Source organism: Chionomys nivalis, chromosome 8 (genome assembly GCF_950005125.1).
Source record: "Chionomys nivalis chromosome 8, mChiNiv1.1, whole genome shotgun sequence".
NCBI lineage: Eukaryota > Metazoa > Chordata > Mammalia > Rodentia > Cricetidae > Chionomys > Chionomys nivalis.
Window position 1 is genome coordinate 47,159,218 of NC_080093.1, and position 15,644 is coordinate 47,174,861.

The 15,644-nt window shown below is 51.6% G+C and overlaps 1 protein-coding gene across 3 annotated transcripts in view; it reads right to left on the reverse strand.

The window, feature by feature from the left end:
* Ahnak (AHNAK nucleoprotein) overlaps nucleotides 1–12,596 on the reverse strand; it is a 93,069-nt gene extending 80,473 nt beyond the window's left edge. For all 3 annotated transcript variants that reach the window (XM_057777883.1, XM_057777882.1, XM_057777881.1), the window contains exons 1-4: nucleotides 12,440–12,596; nucleotides 1,734–1,838; nucleotides 1,229–1,385; nucleotides 603–790 (exon numbers count right to left, since the gene is read on the reverse strand). In XM_057777883.1, the coding sequence (XP_057633866.1) occupies nucleotides 603–790; nucleotides 1,229–1,385 (345 nt within the window). In that variant the 5' untranslated portion in view covers nucleotides 1,734–1,838; nucleotides 12,440–12,596. The remainder of the gene's footprint in view (nucleotides 1–602; nucleotides 791–1,228; nucleotides 1,386–1,733; nucleotides 1,839–12,439) is intronic.
* Between the last annotated feature and the right edge of the window lie 3,048 nt (nucleotides 12,597–15,644).

The following is a 15,644-nucleotide window of genomic DNA, read 5'->3' on the forward strand; positions in this document are numbered from 1 at the left end:
TACCTCAGATCAACCTGTTCCAGGGGCCCATCCCAAACAGACCCTTCATCCTTCAACTCTCAATTTGCAGGCTTGCTTGGTTAAGGTCTCCCAGGAGCCTTTGCATACTGGAAAGCATTTGTGAAGCCTGAGGGCCTGGCTGTGTTTGGGAATACTTTCACATTAGGACACATGGTTTATTCCATAAGCAAGCCATGAGGAGTAAAGAAGCATTTCCCACGAGCACTGTGCTGCTCATCTTCTCACACATAGAAAGTAGAGAGGCAGGTTGAACACCAATGAAAGCGCTTCAAAAACTCTAGTAAAGCAGTCGGCCTTCCCCTTGGCATCTAAGCCCCCGATGCTTGAGCTGGTTCCCAAGCCATGGCACAGTCTCAAGAGATCGAAAGAACACAATACTTGTAAAATCAGAATCAGCCGCCTGCCACAACATAGACAGGAAGAAAGCAGCAGAGAGAAGTCAGGAGAGAGTGTAGAGAGAGGAAAGAAGAAGATGGAATTAGCAGAGGTTCAGGACACAAGCAGAAGGCTCAGGAAGTGAGGCCAGGAGGCCACCAGGATTATGGCAAGCTCAGAGCAAAGGTGGATCACCAGGAACTCACCAGCACCACCTCGGAGCTACGGGAGCTGAAGACTTCATGAGTCCAGGTCTGTCCAGGCTCAGGGGAACGGTCCCCCTTACGGTGCAACTTCAAGCCAACAGTGTGGTGCCCCATGGTGTTCAGCAGCTGGGTCACCTCACCAGACTGCAGGTTGTCAAAGTAGATGGTGGCACCCACAATCTGGTCCCCTAAGTAAGGAAGTACAACAATTAGGTAAAAGGCATGCGGGACTCAAGAAAGTACAACATAACAGACGCTAAAACTGACTTTCCTTTAGCTTTGTGAATACCATGCAGACATGGCATTGCCCAATCCTTGTACAGATGAGGAAACTGTGGCTCAAAAGGTCAACTATTTTACACAAAGCTGCAGAGCTGGTGAGGGAGAAGACTCAGATCTGAAGACAAGGTCTCCAGGACTCCTCACAACTGCCCCCCTCATATTCACAAGCAAGACACAGAGTAGGCAAAAAAGAACAGGGCTTAGATACTGACTATCTTTATGTTGTTGGACTCAAGCCTTCCACAGCCATTTGGTCATTTCTGCCTGTTCCCCTGCCTCCTGTCTTTCCTTTCAGTAACCTCTCTCACCCCCCAGGGCCCAGTCACTATCTTAGGGAGACTCACCCTCTTTGACCACCCCAGTGCGGGCCGCAGGGGAGTTCTGCATCACTTCCTGAACAAAGACTCCATCATCCCTCTGGGCAATGGTCAGTCCGTGGGAGCCGCTGCCCTGCCAGTTAGGCAGCAGCAGCTCCCGAGTTGTCTCCTCCTCCTTCTCCATCTGGGATGAGGCAAAGAAACAAGAGCATTGGTCACGGGAGACATAGGGGGCAGAAAAGCATGAGAAAGCCAGAAATCTTTGGTGCTGTGCACACCCAGGGAGTGGAAACCAAGTGCCATGCACCTGCTCCCTCAGCCCTGGCTCACCTGCCAAGTGAGGGGTTCCTCGGGTAGGAGGGTGATCTGTATCATGTTTTTCCACTGTGGAAGTTCTCCCAATGCACAATAAAGAGTATAGAAAGGGGGTAACCAGCCCTTTGATCCACCCAGGAAAAGTTCCAATGCTACATCAAATACCCAGTGTCCCCCATCCTAACCTCCGTCCCTCTGCACCATCCCACCTACTGACCTTTGCAGGACTCTGTTCAGGAGCGAACGCCTTGCCAGGAGCCCGCCCCTCCTTCTTCTCTTCTTTTATCAGTCTCTCTCTCTTTGGGAATCTCAGTCACACAACCTAGGAAAAATTTTCACCGTGATGCTCACACTTGGCTTTTCAAAACCTCCATGAGATGCCACCCAAATGATAGAGAGATGCTGTTTCCCAGGCCAGGCCAGCAACTACATGACTCTGAGGTCTGTTGCCACAGAAAACGAAGCTAAAGGAAACTAGACCAGGTCTCCACCACTGGCTGCATCCTCCTACCTATAGGACTCTTGCCAAGGACACTTGACCTCTCTGAACCTGTTTCCTTGGCTGTGAACGTAGAAATGGTAAGAGTTCCATACAGATTGAAAGAAGACAGCAGCTTGTCCACGAAGGTTCCACAACAAACCCAAGTTCACCATTCTCTAGAATAGCTGGTCCCACCTTACAAGCAGAGAGATTGAGACTCTGAAAGGCCAGTTTGCCTGGAGTGCACACAATGCCGATGCCAGGCCCTAGCTTGTGTTTCTGTGGGTCTTTCCCCTATGCCACATTGAGTCTCACTTCTTCACTAATGTGAGACCATTCTCCAAGTACAAATGCTGCTGTTCCCCACCACACGGACAGTGACTCAGTTTACCATCTCTAGCCTGGCCATCGGGACCAAAAGGAACCCTTTCCAGCTGGCCTAAAAAAAGACAATTCCGGCCGGGCGGTGGTGGCGCACGCCTTTAATCCCAGCACTTGGGAGGCAGAGGCAGGCGGATCTCTGTGAGTTCGAGACCAGCCTGGTCTACAAGAGCTAGTTCCAGAGCAGGCTCCAAAACTACAGAGAAACCCTGTCTCGAAAAACCAAAAAAAAAAAAAAAAAAAAAGACAATTCCACTCTCCCGGACTCCCAAAGCCAAAAGACCGAAGCAAAGCTGAGCCCAACTCAGGCCTGCGGTGAGTCAAGGACCATGGTGAGTCAAAGGCCATCTGGCTGCCCACACTGGGCCCTGAGCCAGACCCCATAGGTAAAGGCATTCCTCCTTGCCACCAGATGAGTTATCAGCTGCAGAGGTACCCTGGGAAGGCACCCGGAAGGATGGTAGATATAATGATGAAGTAACTATAGCCACCCACACAGAATGGCACTGGCAGCCATCTAAAGCATACCTGTGAAATTGTATGAGGGACTCTATAAATTGTGGTGAGCCTCACCCAAAGCCCCACCCTGAAATTGTTTACATCCAGAAATTTGTCAACCAATCAATAAATGTATGCATACTGAGCACCTCCTGTATGCCCAAGCCTGCACTAGATATTATAAACGATACCAATCAGGGTACACAGTCCAGCCCAGCACTTAATTGTACACTGCATTAGGCTGTTACCTCCTGTCACTCAGGCATCCTCTAGACACTTACTGAATGCACTCCATGTGCCAGATACGGAAATTCAAAAGACTTAGAGTCCTGTCCCGGCACAAATGGTAAGCAAGAGACTCTGGGTGTGACCAGCTGGGCTCCATAATGTTCCAGAAATCTTAAGAGGCTTATCAGGGCAATGAAATATAAATGGGGCATCCAAGGTGCTGGAATCGCCCTCTAGGATGGGACTATGGCTCTTAGAAACCCATGGCACTTAGCAGGTCCAGTTTCAGGCAGATACCAACATGGATAAAATAGAAACACAAATATAAACCCCAGTTCACCACACCTGTTCTCAAACTCAACAAACTCATAAATGCAGCATTTATCTTGAGCCTACTTGACAACACAGGTGCTGGATAGAGTCCGAGCAAAGACGGGAGAGAGGCCTGCTGGCACAGGCTTAAGCTAGGGAAACACCCCCTCCCTTCCGAGCAGGGAGAAGAGGCCACGTTAAGAGGAAAGTCATACTGACTCTTCCCAACTCGAAACTGGCCCCTTCTGCCCCGGCCCCAGACCAACACTGAGAAGCCAGTCTAAGAAGAAGGAAGAGCAAAAGTCTCTAGCTTGGACCCCCTAAGAACTGAAGCCACCCCTTCAGGTTTCCCTGTCTTCCTCCTTGTGCAGGGCCCCTTGCTCAGCTAAACAGCCTGGTGCTGAGCCAGCAGAGGAGAAAGAGAGCCAGCTCACTCACCCACATGGGGGCCCCACCCTCCACCCCCCCTTCCATGGTGAGTCACTGCAGTCTGAAGCAACAGTTCCAGACACGCACAGGGTCACGCCTAAAACCTAGTCAATGCAAAGCCTCCTAGGCCAGGCTGCCAAGGAGCAGAGGGGCTAGGACCTGCCACAGCTCCTCTTCTCCAGCTTGAGCCCTAGGACAGGGTCTTTCAGATGCAAAGAGTGCTGAGGACCAACTCGCCATATGCTTCACTCAGTAGGCTACTTAGAGGAGAAGTAATTCTGGAAAGTTCTCCACCGCTGAGAAAGGAACCACTGGGTTTCATGCTACAGGTTGTGGGCCTGCTCAGCTCTGTTATCCTGACACAGCCAGGAAGGGCTCCCTTCTCATCAAATCTAGGCCCAGAAGACATGGGATGCACATGAGAGGTGTGAGGCCATGGTGGCCATGGCCTGATTTTCTGCTTCTAGGCCCCAGCTCTTGGTCTGCCCTCCACCAGTGGAACCTGTAGCAAACACAGATGCTCCTCCCTCTCCTCCCACCTGGTTAGGTTAAGTCAGGCCTCCAGGGAAATCCAAAAATGTCTTGGAGGTTGGGGGAATTCTTCACAATTCAGTCACTCATCACAAGCCTTTGGGGCTTGAACGGAGACAAATGTATGCTACTAACATGGTAGCCGCATATGGCAGTTTAAATTTAAACGGATTATATACCTATAATCCAAGCACTCAAGTGGGCAAGCAGGAAGATCTAGAGTTTAATGGTGACCTGAGCTTCATGAGAACCTGTCTCCAGAAGTCAAAAATAAAATAATTTTAGGCAGATAATTAAACTATAGTGGTATTTTCCCCACCAGATGAGAGATGGCTCCGCGTGAATTTAGAATGCTTGCTGCTCTTCCAGAGAACCTGAGTTAGTTCCCAGCAGCCCTGTCAGGTGGCTTACTACCACCAGCCAGTAAGTCCAGCTCCAAGGATCCTATGCCCTCTAGCCTCCCTGCACACCTCCACATATGTGGCATACACAGGCCCACATGGAAACACATAAATAAACAACTCAATTTCTTTTTGTTGTTTTTGAGACAGGAGTTCTCTGTGTAGCCCTGGCTGTCCTGAAACTCACTATGTAGATCAGGTGGCCTTGAACTCAGAGATCTGCCAGCCTCTGCCTACCAAGTGCTGGAATTAAAGATGTGTGCCTCCACTGCCTAGTTTAAAGTCACCAGTCCCTTTTTCTTCTGGAGATGAGTTCTTACTATGTCGCTCTGGATGTCCCAGAACTCACTTTGTAGACCAAGTTGTCCTCAGACTCACAGAGATCTACCTGCCTTTGCCTCTCAAGTGCTGAGATTAAAGGCCTGCACCACTGTGCCAGGCTGCTCCCAATTTTAAATTATTTTCAATTTTTTACGTTCATATGTACGTGTACGTGCTCATGAGGACAGAGGTGTCAAATTCCCCTGGAACTGGAATTCCAGGTGGCTGCAAGTGGCCCAACATGGGTGATAGGTGTCGAACTTGGGGTCTCTGAAATAGTCCTCCCCCTCAACCCCCAGCCATCTCTCCAGTGTAGCTGAGAATAACCTTAAACATCCTGATCCTTCTGCCTCTACCTTCTGAGTTCTGAGATTGCAAATGTGTCCCGCCACACCCAGCTTGAAGTTAAAAATGTAGTTCCACTAGCCACATTACAGGTGCCTAGCAGCCACATGTGGCTACCGCTGCCATTTCTGGCAGCAAGGATATGCAAAATTTCCCCAACAGTGACATTCTAGAGGACAGCACTGGCTGCCACTCACATATGGGAAAGGAAGGTACACAGAGGCTAATAGGGAAGTGTTAAAGCCCTATAACTCAGCTCTGCTAGCTCTGTTCCCGAGGCCCAATTGATAGCCTTGGTATCCTTTCTGAGGAGAAGCAGGGCTGGAGTGGAGAACCCCCGAGGCAGAAGGCTGTTTGGAGTGAGGCGGTGAGGGTGCTCTAGATAAAAAACAGAAAGTACTTGGGGCTAGGGCACAGTTCAGGCCAAATGCCATGACAGAACGCCCCATCCTGCAACTCAGAACCTCAAAATTCCATGCAGCAGCAAGGCTCTGCGTGTGCCCGCTTCCAGAGGGGCCACACTTGAGCAGATTCAAACGATGCCCAAAAGCAGAGAGTTCCTGGCAAGGGTGACCTCCAGAAGAGCATTCTCTCCCCTTTGTCACCAGGGGACTAGGCCCTCCCCTTTCTCTCTGCAGAGGAGAGCTCGGGGCAACTGCTACTGCATCTACAGCTAGCCAATGTCTATGTCAAGGTGACAGGAACTGACACAGACTCTGAGTGACAAGGCCTAGGGTCTCAATGGCTGAATTGGGCCAGATCTGAAGACAAGACCTACACTAGAAGAGTACAGAGCAGTGCGCCTGACTAGCACAGTCTGCATGCAGAAGGGGATATGCGTGGAAGAAGGAACTGCATCTGCATCTGGGGAGACCTCAGTGACAGAACCTTCCAGCACTGCAGCACCCATAAGCCCTAACTAACCTGCCAGGGACAAGCAGTACCCACCCCAAGAACATAATGACTCATGGCTAGGATTAGAGACCTCCGCCAGAGGGAAAGCCTTGACACTCAAAACCAAGCAAGGGGTTGGAGAGTCATAGAAGGGAGACACACCCAGATGTATGATATCCTGTCATAAACACTCCCCAAAGAGGAAGAGAAAGCTGCATGCTGAAGGAAACCCCGCCATCGCTAGTTAAGAGAAAGACTTCTGCAGAGCACTGCATGCCACGCGCTGTACTGCTGACTTCTCTGCTTAGCGTCCCATCTCCTGGACAAACGACCCTGGAGGGCAAGAATTCGCAACCTTATTTTAGAGATATGGAGACAGGCCCCAATCCAACAGTCTTCACCCAAGCAGAGGGACCAGTTCACAAATATATATATATATATAGGATGAGACACAGTCACCCCTGAGAGCCGGGAGCGGGGGAGGGAGGCGCACACCTTTAATCCCAACCCCCGGGAGGCAGAGGCAGGCAAATCTCTGTGAGTTTGAGACGAGTCCATTCTACAAAATAAGCTCCAGAATAGTCAGAGCTAAACAGTGAAACACTGTCTCAAAAAAAACAAAAAAAGAAAAAAGAAAGAAAGAAAGAAAGAAAAGAAAAGAAAAGAAAAGAAAAGAAAAGAAAAGAAAGAAATCCCGCAGAAAGACCCATAAGGAAAATACACAGAAGCAAGGCCTATGCTGGAGCAGGGGAGACTGGGAGCCAGAGAAGTAACCACCAGAAGATGGAAAAAACCCTCCCCTCTTGTGCCCCTCCAGCCTCATGATGGCCCCACCCGCACCCAGCATTTAAGGGGCCTTTGATTCTGGGTCTCTTTGAGGCTATGTTCCCAGGGGTCAGGAATCCCAAGCTTCCCAGAAGCCAGAACTTCCCAGAATCTAGTTCTGGATTTCTCTTGGGCTAATATGTAGAAGACAAACGGAGATTTTCTGTCTAGCTCCCAACCTGAGCTTCATCAGCAGAACCCACTTAGTAGAAGAGAACTGATTCTGTGAATTGTTCTCAAACACTTACACATGTGCCACAGCGTGAGGACACACATGTAAGTACACAGAAACACATTTATAACAAAACAAGAAAAACAAATGTTTATCAGAGACGGGCATAATGGTGCACACTTGTAATCTCAGCACTTAAGCCCTGAGCCAGGAGGATTACTGCAAGTTCCAACCCGTCCTGGGCTACATAGTGAGTTCAAGGATAGCCTTGCCTACATAATGAGATCCTGCCAAAATAAACCAACATAAAAAACTTTACAGGCATGGACCTTGTGTCCCATGCCACCTATAATCCTCAGGAGGCTTAGGCAGGAATATCTAAGTTCAGGCAAACAAGGCTACTTAGCTGGACACAACGGGGGCACTATCAACGTTCGGGAGAAAACAATCAAAGAGGATTAGACCAACAAGACCCAGCGGCCTGGAGCTTGGAAGGATCTTCAGAGAAACACCTAAGGGGACACACACATGCAGAGCACACAGAGACCCTCGCCAGCCTCATCATTCACCCTTCCCAGTTCAGGCAGTCCTCGGTGGTGAGATTTAGTGGCTCTCAGCAGATACCTGTCACCTGTTTTCCTAGTAAAGCTGGGTCCCTGGGTGTGCACCTCTCTTTCTGTGTGTGCACCTGCCAAGGCTAGGCCATGCTACCTGCCACAGGAGGAAAGTGGTGCTGATCCAGCCCACAGCTCCTACCATAGCCTGCCCATTCCAACCTCCTTTTCCCCATCATGCTGGGGCTTTTTGCACATTGACCTCTAAAGCAGTCATAACCAGTCCCATGATTGCTGCTGCTTCTTCCTCCTCCTCCTTCTCCTTCTTTTCCATTGTTTGTGCTTGTTTTTTGAGACAGGGTTTCCCTGTGTACTGACCCTAGCTGTCCTGGCACTCGCTTTGTAGCCCAGGCTGGCCTCACATTCACAGAGACCTGCCTACCTCTGCCTCCTGAGCGCTGGGATTAAAAGGCAGACGTGCACCATCATGCCCCAGCCCTACGACTGTTTCTTGATCTCCACCTCCACTTCTCTTTACTCCTATCACAGACGTTCCCCACCACCAACTCTTGGAACAAGCCGCAAGGCCTGAAACTCTAAATTCTCACTTCCAGCAGGGATAGTCCCTCTCCTTCCCCTATCCAGGAGACCAGGAGGGACTCTCCACCTCTCCCAGTGCCAGAGACTGGGGACAGCATCACAGTATCCAGGTGCAAGTTCCTTATCTGGCCACAATGTCAAGAAAGATTTGGCCTTTGCCAGAGCGGCTGGGATTAAGACACTAACTCTGAGGGCAATGTCCTACAGTTGAGGAGCCAAGGGGAGAAGTATCTTGAGTTGCCTGGGGGGTAGATTCGTTTTTAGAATATACCCTGGGCCCCACCCAGCTCTCTGGGAGGTGCTGCATGTTCGCCCCCCAGTGGTCAGGCCAAGTAGTCAACGACTCAGGGCCAGGTCTTCAAAAGGCGGTGGCTACACACACACACACACACACACACACACACACAGAGCTGAGAGCCAGGACACGTAGCCAGGATCAGCTCCAGGCACTTCCTCTTCCCCCAGAACCTCCGTTCCAGCCCCCAGGGACCAGGCAGGATGCCGCTCCCTGACAGGCTGTGTGCAATGCATTGCTGCTCAACCACCATCTGTGGGGACTCTACTCCCAAGGCTGCCCTATCCTTCTTGAAGGCCTCGGGACACAAACTTCAAGGCCTGGGCCCACACGGGACAAAGGAGCTTACTTCGTTCCTTAACTGCAGTCTCTGCACACAGAAAAGGAGCTTCCACTCCAGAGCAGCCATTGCCTCTGCCCTCCAAGTCCCAGGCTGACAGAGGTGATACATCCAGGCCTAGCACAGTATGAGTGCCCCATGAACAGCCAACAGGCCATCCTCTCTCAGGGGCAGTAACACAAACACAGAGACTCAAGACCACAGTGGAACCATGACACCCCCCCCCCTGCAATGCAAACAGTGACCAACGCAAGACCAATTATTTGAGCCTTAGCCCCAATGAGAACTGGGGCCCAGAGAGAGAAAGGGGAGCTTCATCAAAGCATACACAGACATCTCACAGAAACAGTCTGTAGTACCACACCCCATGCTGACACTTTTTGAACAAACTCAGGTATGGGTGATGCTATGGTCCGGAAGACTTTGGAAAGCAGCCGGTGGTCAAATCCAGGGAACTGCAAACTCCTGAGAGCCTGGCTGACGCCTGAAGCAGGCAAAGAGAGCAGAAAGCCCTAGGCACTCACCACTGCTGCAGCCTGTAATGCACATCCTAAATTGACAGCCACCTCCCTTCCTGCAGCCTGAGTAACTACAAGCACATGGTCAGGCCAGCCCCAAGGAGACAATCTTGGGGGCGTCCAGGCAAAGAGCCCTTCAGAAGTCAGACTAGCTCTCCCAGTCTGCCTCTCTTGTCTGTCTCCAGGCAGTTCCCAAGTTCTGAAAAAGGCAGTGACCACACCCCAATGCCCCACACACTCCTCCACCCCCACAGCTTTACCCCAACTCCTCAAACCAGCTCCTCAGGCTGGGAGTGCTGTGTTCGGCCAGAACCCGCCAGACAGTTCCAAGTGGAGCAGAGGAGTCAGGAGTAGTGGCGCTCTGAACCTCTAAGCAGAGCCTCCCTGCGTCTGAAATGACCTGGGGCTCCACAGCTCATTCCCTGCCCTGACTAATGCTACTCTTCTTCCCACAGGGCTCCTTGGTTCAATCTCTCCTGTCCTTTCCTGGACCATGCCTGGCTTCTCCTCAGCCCTTTGCATTGCCGCTGACCTCCATATTACCAGCACTAAGCCTTGAATGACTGATGCAGCTTCCTGAATGTCCTGCTTCTCTTAGGGACAAGAGACTCAGAAAGGGGTTCAGATATCTTCCAGATGTCATCCCTATCAACACCCAGGGCCCTTTACTAGCTCAACCCCCATGCTTCCAGTTCCTTTCTCACACTCCCTTGCCCCGTATCTCAGCTCGGAGCAAGGAAGTGCCCTTAAATGAGGGGTTCCCTTCTACCTCACAGTCTGCACACTGGACATCCCAGATGCATACCTAGCCTATAGTTTCTCAAGGTGAGAGAAGGAAGCCAATGGTTCGTTCAGCTTAGGAAAAGAGGCCTACCCTGCCTCAGGGACTTCCCTCATGGGGCACACCAAAGCAGTTCTATTCACCTAAACTCTTCTCAGTATAGGTGGAGACCTTAAACATTTCCCAAGGCATCTTCCTGTCCTCACCCCCCACACACACACACACCTATGAGGACAGCACACAGATGAATCGCTGGATTCTGTGAGAAAAGGAGAGCAGTGGAGATGGTCCCTGCCATTGAGGTTAAATTTTAATGGGAGACTGTTTCAAAACTACTTATTGGGAGTCCAGCAGTGTTCTGGGGGCAGAAGTAGACCTCTGGGTTCTTTTTTTCCTGGGAATTCCGGGTCACTCTCCAAGGACCCCAACTACCTGGGGAAGCTTTTCTACAAATCCCCTCCCCAGAACAGGAACACTGAGAATACAAGCACCCCAGAGCACCTCGTGGCCTCAGAGACAGGCCAGGACCACACCCTGCCAAACCAGGATGCCAACGCAGGCACCATTTGCACAATATTCTGTGCTCACATTGTGCAGAAGTGACAGAGTGTACAGGCAAGCACGTACAACACACATCGGTAACACTACGTTGTCAGGGCTCAGTTTGAGTTGTGGGATATCCCCAGGTCCCCGCCAAAAGTCTTCCAATGCTCACCACCAAGTACAGCTAAACCTGCTGCCAGCCCAGCACCACCAAGATTCTGCGTCCCCACCAACCCCGCCCTGACACTGCAAGGGGCTCTCGGCCAGAGGAGCCCAGGCCCTTGCACACTGCACATCCCCTCCCTGCATGGGAAAGCCTTACATAACACAGCTCTCTGCACACACCCTACGCACGCTGCCTTTCCAACTCCACAGCAGGATTTCGCCCCCCGCCCTCTCCGCTGGCTCACACTGCAAAAGTGGAGGGTTCCAGAGTGAGCAGTGAAGTCCTTCACCTACGCCCAGCGCTTCGGCCCCCACCGCCTACTCACTGCCCCTTTCCCCCTCCCCTTTGCCCCTCACCACTCCTCCCCCCCCCCACCGAATTCTGGTTTGAATTAGTCACCGGCTCCAACCACTACATTCCTCAGGCTGCTGGCGTCCAGCCAGGCGCTGGGGCGGGGGCCATCCCGCCCGGACGAGTTTGGGAGTGGGGTGGGGTAGGGAGAAAGCACCGCCTCTAGAAGGAGCAAGGGAGGTTCTGGGGACTGAGTCGCATGCACAGCCCCCCTCCCCGCCCACCCCAGCGCAGGAATCTCCCTAATTATGTCCCCCACCCCCACTCCCACCCATCCCGCAGGGAGGCGTGCTGCAAACTTCCAGGCTCCGACGCCCAGGAGGAAGAAGGGAGTCTTCAGGATCTGGGAACACGGAGGGGCAAGACTAGGGCGGGGCAGCTGCCGAAGGCGCCGCTAGGAACCAGAAAGGGAGAGGCTGATGGTACAGAGCAGGGTGGGGCTGAGGGGGACTCCAGACGCGAAGTTCGGGGCCCGAGGTGTGGAGAGCCGCGAAAGACAGCAGAGGGACACGCGGTGTCGGGGCGCCGGAGGGGCGGGAGAATTGCCACGGGGATCTCTGAAAACTTTTCCAGTAAACATAGAATAGGAACTCAGCAGCGCTCTGAGCCACCGCCCCAAAGTGGAGGGGTGGGACAGGGGCGACCAGGCCAGGAACGCTGCGCCTTGCAGTGCAGTTGGGACGACAGTCCACCCGCGGGAGAAATATAAAGCGCAGCAAAGCATCTATCAAAGCGATTTTCTAACTTAGCCCGACTTGTGCCCCAACTCCAGGGAGAATATTCACTCCCGAAGTGTGACCCGTCGCCTGTCCCGGCAGTCACAGGCGGCCAGGTTTGCTCTGAACTGTTGGAACCCTCAAGTGACACTACCGCAAATGCACCTCGCCCGAGTCCCTCCTTCCCTGGCCACTGGTGTCCTAGTCCCAGACCGCACCAGCCGGCGTTTCGCTTCCCTACCTGCGGACTTAGTCCCAGGACGCAGCCATAGCCGACGTAGGGCCCGAGGTCGCAGTGCTGTGACTGCTGGTGACGGCGAGCCCCAGTCGGGGCGGGTCTGGCAGGGCGGACAGTGCAGTCCCCGCGGCAGAGCTGCTCCAAGTGGCCGGGCCCCCGCGCGCGGAGGCGGCTCTTGTAACTCGGGCGGGTCTGCCCCGAGCTGTGGGGAGAGGGCGGGGCCGGGCGGGGCCCGAGCAGGGCTGGGACCCGAGAGTGAGACCAATGCTGAAGCCACCCGGGAGTGGGCTGGTGAGGGGAGACTGGCGAGGGACGAAGAGGCATGGCCTTTTCCCTTTCCCTATCCCATTTATTGCTCCTATCCCGGGTCGGGATCTTCCCATCCCAGTTTGAGCAGTGTGTGTCTCCACCGGCAAGAAATTCCTGGAAGCACGCAGGAGCAGGGACTCACTCCAACACTCACAGTTGGAATCCAGCGTCAGCCCATTCTGCAGGAAGAGCCAAGAAGCTCAGATGATTCAGCCTCGACCTCCAGCCTCAACACGGACCTTTGAGCTTTCTCTCAAGCTTAGACACTTCAGTCCCAGGCCCCAACCTCCGTCTTGGTTCCCAAGTTTCTTGCAGCCGCGCCCATTTCTCGCCTTCAGACTGTCTCGAAGCTCCTACAAAACATGCTGACTCTCAAACTCAGATTTCAACCCCCAGGAATGGGGTAACCTGTGCACCCACGGTGCTATTCAGCAGCTGCAGCCGCACCAGAGTCAGGCTTGTAGCCCTTGGACGAGACATGGGGCTGCTCAACCTCTTCTGTAGACACTTGTCCTCGTGCCCTTTGGGGTTTCTGTTGTTTTGTTTGGAGGGCAGCAGTTTATGAAGCCCTGGATGTCCTGGAACTGACTAGACCAGGGTAACCTCGCAGATTCGCCTGCCTCTGCCTCCCTGGGATTCAAGGCATGAGCCACCATGCCCCACTAACCTGGAGGAACCCAAGATCCAGCTTTTTCTTTGCCTCTCTAGTCTTTCTCCTACCCCTCAGCCCCTCCCCCATATTCCCATTTGCAAATTGTTCAGCTCCCCAATTTACAGCCATTTCCCACAGCCACTTCTAACTAGATGTGGATTTTATTAAATGTTTAATGATGGGGTTGCAGGGACCTTCTGGCTACATCCTCCCCACACACCTCCCTTTTTCTTCTTCCCCACGAGTTCTACCCTCCCTGGCAAGTGGCTACCCAACTGCCCACTCTAGTTTCCCTTCCTTTCCAAACGCCCCAAGAGACCTAAGGCTGGAGAACTGAGACCTTGGCCTGAGGTAGGAGCGCCTTCGCTCAAAGACCATGAGTGGGCTGGTGCTGAGACCAGCCCTGCCCTGTCCTCTGAAATGGCAAACATGTTTACAGGCTAAAAATATCAGTCAAGTCTCCTGCCAGCCCTGGGGGCTGTGTCCAGGTCCAGTTACCACACAGGGGACAGGCGGTGGGGGGAGGGGGACAACAGAAGGGAATGGACAGGCAACAAACACATACATACTGGACACGCCAAGGGGGAGAAACGTAGGTAGAAATTCAGACAGGTATGGGCATGTAAAGACAGACAAAGCAGAAAATTGGCCACTAACATGCTTCTCTCTCTCTCTCTCTCTCTCTCTCTCTCTCTCTCTCTCTCTCTCTCTCTCTCTCTCTCATCTAGTGACTCAACCCCACCAGATATCATCACGAGCATACTGTCTGTCATAGGCTCAACCTTTCAAAGAAAAAAATCAAATCTACTCCTTTCCCAGCACTCACTAGGGGCTTCATAGTGAGTCCCAGGACACCAAAGATACACCGTAAGGATCAGGTCAAAACACAACTCAAAAAACAAAACTCCAGAGCCAGTCATTCTTTAATTAATTAATTTATTTATTTATGAACATGTGGAGGCCAGAGGACAACCTGTGGGAGTTGGTTCTCTCCTTCTACCACGTGGGACCTGGGATCAAACAGGTCACCAGGCTTGGTGGCAAGTGACTTAACAGGCTGACTCATCTCCTAGGCTAGCCCTCAATTGTGATTTATTGAAACAGGGTCTTATAACGTAGCCCAGGCTGGCCTAGAATTCACAATATAGGTTTGGTTGTCCTCATGTTAACAGCAATTCTGCCTTAGCCTCTCCAATGTTCACCACATCAAGACATTTTATTCCATTCATTTTCAATTCATATTCATACATTTATTGAGCCAGGTATGGTGATACATACCTTTAATCCCAGCACTCCAGAGGCAATGACTGGAAATCTTTGTGAGCTTGAGGCCAACCTAAGCTAAATAATGAGACCCTATCTATATATAAATAGCATTTATTTAATCTCTTAAACATAGACCAAGAATAAGATAAAGTACCCTGCAATCCTAAACCAGGTAATCCCTGTTGACATTTTAAAAAATTAAAGCCTCCATAATGATGAGGGATATTTATTGGGTATTTGTTGTTTTGTGTGTGTATGCACTAGGAATCGAACTCAAGACCTCTCCCATGATAAAATGAACACTACACAACAATGCTGCATCCTAGTCCTTGAAATGTAAGCACTATAGAGAGGCAGAACAATAAAAAGTAAACCCCTGCCTAGTGTGGTGGTACACTCTGAGACTGTCTGGTTCTAACCCCCTGGGAGTCAGGGTCATCTGTAACCTTGGCTACATAAAGGGTTCAAAGTCAGCCTGAGCTACATAATACCTTGTCTCGAAAAACCAAAGTAAAATTTTCCCTTTTTCTCTATGCAGACATTCTGCCCAAAAGTCACCAGTTAATCATTTACCAACAGATTTTTTTTTTTCAAGACAGGGTTTCTCTGTAGCTTTGGTGCCCGTCCTGGAACTAGCTCTTGTAGACCATGTTGGCCTCGGACTCCCAGAGATCCGCCTGCCTCTGCCTCGCAAGTGCTGGGATTAAAGGTGTGCGCCACCACCGCCCGGCTACCAACAGATTTTTAACTTTGAAATGAATCTTCATTTGATTCCTTGAAAGAACAAGTTTCCTGATGCATGTTCAAAAGGGAATTGATTTCTTTATCCCTGGGCTTTCAGGAAGGTGGCTGTGACAATATAAGCCCAAGGCACTGAGCATCTGCAAGGAGCACTCCAGGTGGGGTGGGGGTGAGGGGGTTGGGGGAAGGAGGTTGGCGCAGGAGAGAAAGAAGAAAAGGAAGGGATGCGAGCATCAGTCA